Here is a 3,106-nt window from a genome sequence, read left to right on the forward strand (position 1 = left end):
AGGTCCTGCCTCCATCCTCTCTCACAGGGAGCCATACTCCTCCCCTGTGCCTGTCAGGCCGGGCATGTGGGGCAGGATTGGTTCGTAGGAACATAGTCTTGTGTCTGGGTTTATGGTAGAATCCCATTAACTGTGAAAGGAGCACTGTCCCCACGGATAGATTAGTGATGTTCCCAGTGCCATCCATACCCACACTGCCCGTCAGCCGTGCTGTGCCTGTTGGCGGGAGAGGCCTGACAGCGTGTGGCCCACCCAGTGCCAAGCTCCCAAAGGTTTGGAGTGAATTTTGTCAGCCGGGTCTGCATGCCCCCAGCCCATGCTGCAGCCCAGGCACTTTGTTCCTTGCTCTTCATTGTGTGTCCCCCTGCCCCTTCCAGGGGTTTGGGGGTTAGCATGCTTGTGCCTTTGGCAAAGCCAGTGCCAGTCAACAGTGACCATACGTTGATGGGGAGTGTGACAGGGAGCCTGACTAGAGCCAAGGTCCCGAGCAGACGTCTTGGACCTGCTGCTCAGACACTGCCCGCCCTCCTGTTCACACCACTGAGCTTTCACAGGGCCTCGGCCAGGCAGGCAGGTGCTATGTCTGGGCTCTGTTCGCAGACAAGGCCATCTTGTCTCTTCCCTGCAGTCAGCGCGGCTCCAGGGCCTGATCCTGCGCTCCCAGCTGATTGTCCTCTTAAAGCACAAGGTAGGCTCCTCGGCCCCTCCAGGCGGTGGGAGATGCAGGTGGGAGCTGGGGTTCTGAGGTGCCTTGCCCACTGCCTGTTACCTGCTGCCCGCAGGTGTTTATGGAGCGGTCCAACAGGGGCCTGGTACAGCGGCGGCTGAGGCTGAAGGACTTCCGGGATGCCTACCCACGCTTCCCCCCTATCCAGTCCATCCATGTGTCCCAGGATGAGCGCGAGTGCACCATGGACCTCTCTGAATTCATGAACCCCTCCCCGTATACGGTGCCCCAGGTGCCTGGTTCCCACTTGCAGGGCCTTCTGTGGCTTGCCAGGGAGGGGCTGGGGTGGAATCCGTGGGAAAATGGGAAGAGCTCCATTCTTACACCCATGACAAGGTTTGGGGGTGGGCATGGCTGCAGAGCCAGACCCCAGCAGCATCGCTGAGATGGGGCTGGTTGGCATGCGGGGAGGAAAGGTGTGCTTTAGGACACATATTGACGTCCTGGTTGCTGTGGGTGTGATGGGAGGCAGCCAACCCTGGGCTTGGAGGGTCCTGCCTCTGCTCTTGGCTGGAGCCAGTCTGGGCCAGTAGGCAAGCTGAGGCCCTGACCACATTGCAGGAGGCATCTCTCCCTCGGGTGTTCAAGCTGTTCCGGGCCCTGGGCCTCAGGCATCTGGTGGTGGTGGACAACCACAATCAGGTGAGTAGCCAGGGAGGGCAGAGGGCCCCTTTTCCGGCTGGCCTGCCTGCCTGCCCTGGCCCTATGTCCGCCTCCGGGCTCCCCCAAACTGCTGCTCCCCACGGGCTTCCTCAGAGGAGGAGTGGAGCCGCCGGATTCCTATGGCCTGGCTTTGTTCCCACAGGTGGTCGGGCTGGTAACCAGGAAAGACCTGGCCAGGTACCGGCTTGGGAAGGGGGGCCTGGAGGAGCTCTCGCTGGCCCAGACGTGAGACCCTGGCCCTGGCACCTCACCTGGGGTCCTCAACACGCTCCTCGGGCAGCAGCAGATCTGTTGGCCTCAGACCTCGGGATGGCCCAGCTGGTGTGTGAGCGTGACCATCGATGGGCACCTTGTCGATGTCCCCCCTCATCCCCCTTGCCTCAGCCCCTTGGATGTCACTCTCCATCCTCCTGTTTCTTCACCCTCAGGGAGCAGATGTTCATGCAAATGCTCGCTTCCTCCGAGCCAGCGAGAGGTCGCGTGTGTGTGTGTGTGTGTGTGTGTGTGTGTGTGTGTGTGTCTCAGTGCGTGTTTGTGTGTGTTCATGGTATGTTTACCTGTGTGTGAGGCAGCCAGTACGCTGGGCCCTGTGGATTTGAGTGCTGCAGGCCCCAGGGCAGGGCCACCCCTGCTGCTCTGCTCCTCGTTTCCCTCAGTGCTGGCCCAGAAAGACAGTGCCGCCTGTACACTGCCAGCTGGAGGCCTGGGTGATGTGAGGCTGCAGCGAGGCTTCTGGCTTTGTCCCCACGGCCCAGTGTGTGGCCGTGAGGTGATAAGCCTGTGCAGCTGGGACCTACCTGGACAAAGGCCCAGCCGGAGGACCAAAGGCCAGGGCCTGGGGCAGCAGACTCTGGAGCAGGCTGTCATGAAATCGGCTGTTCTCCAGATCCCCGCATGGCCCTGGGCCGCAACCCCACTCGGGAGGCCATGGGCTCTGTGAGGAAGCCTTGGCCGAAGGAGAGCTGAGAACCACCGTGGGCCTGAACCCAAGTTCTGTCACACATGCCACCCAAGCCCTCTGGAGCCACCCCAACCCTCTGGAGCTGAAGTCCAGATGAACAGCTGTTGCCACTGGGACTGAGGCTGAGAAGGCGGGTCTTCTCAGCATGGGGCTGGGGGTGGAGCCTGGCCCGGGGTGATGTTCTGGGCAGCTCTGATTCCGGTCCATGCAGCTGGGCTTTGGGCTGAGCCGCTGAGCGTGCAGCAGGGATGCTGTTCCCTCCAAGGACTTTTTTAAAGGTGATTCCCAGTCCCCACCCCATCTCTGATGAGGTGATCAGATGCTTTTGTGGCGAGCTGGTGGGTGCTGCGCCTGGGTTTTTAGCCCCTTTCAAGGGGATGGGACCTCGAACTGCAGGTCCAGTCCTGGTGGGGAGTCCTCTGTGGAGGGAGCAGGATCTGAATGTGGGAAGTCTGAATAGGAGAAATAAAGAAATTGTACCCAGACAACCTGCACCAGCTTCCTGTTTCTGTTGAGCATGGACCACACTTTAGCAGCCTGGGATCCCAAGGGTGGGGGTGTCTGAGATGAGACCTCCTCAATGCGTGGTACAGAGTGGACCAGAGTGGACATCACTGGGATGAGAGGCCAGGAAACCAGGTGGTTGTGTAGCTGGGGCCCTCACACTTCCCGCAGGAGGGGACCCCCAGGCACCAACCACGCATCCTCATTCGAAGGTCTGAGCAGTGTTGTTCCTGGGGCAGCTACAGGGTGGC

At 60.7% G+C, this 3,106-nt stretch overlaps 1 protein-coding gene across 1 annotated transcript in view; it reads left to right on the forward strand.

Moving 5' to 3' along the window:
- The window catches only part of CLCN7 (chloride voltage-gated channel 7), a 28,979-nt gene extending 26,065 nt beyond the window's left edge, over positions 1-2,914 (forward strand). Inside the window, exons 22-25 of the mRNA XM_084882567.1 lie at positions 629-688; positions 783-959; positions 1,289-1,369; positions 1,533-2,914. Coding sequence (XP_084738693.1) covers positions 629-688; positions 783-959; positions 1,289-1,369; positions 1,533-1,619 — 405 coding nt within the window. The 3' untranslated portion in view covers positions 1,620-2,914. The remainder of the gene's footprint in view (positions 1-628; positions 689-782; positions 960-1,288; positions 1,370-1,532) is intronic.
- The last annotated feature ends 192 nt before the right edge of the window (positions 2,915-3,106 follow it).

This window comes from Pipistrellus hanaki (assembly GCF_964339955.1).
Source record: "Pipistrellus hanaki genome assembly, chromosome: 4".
NCBI lineage: Eukaryota > Metazoa > Chordata > Mammalia > Chiroptera > Vespertilionidae > Pipistrellus > Pipistrellus hanaki.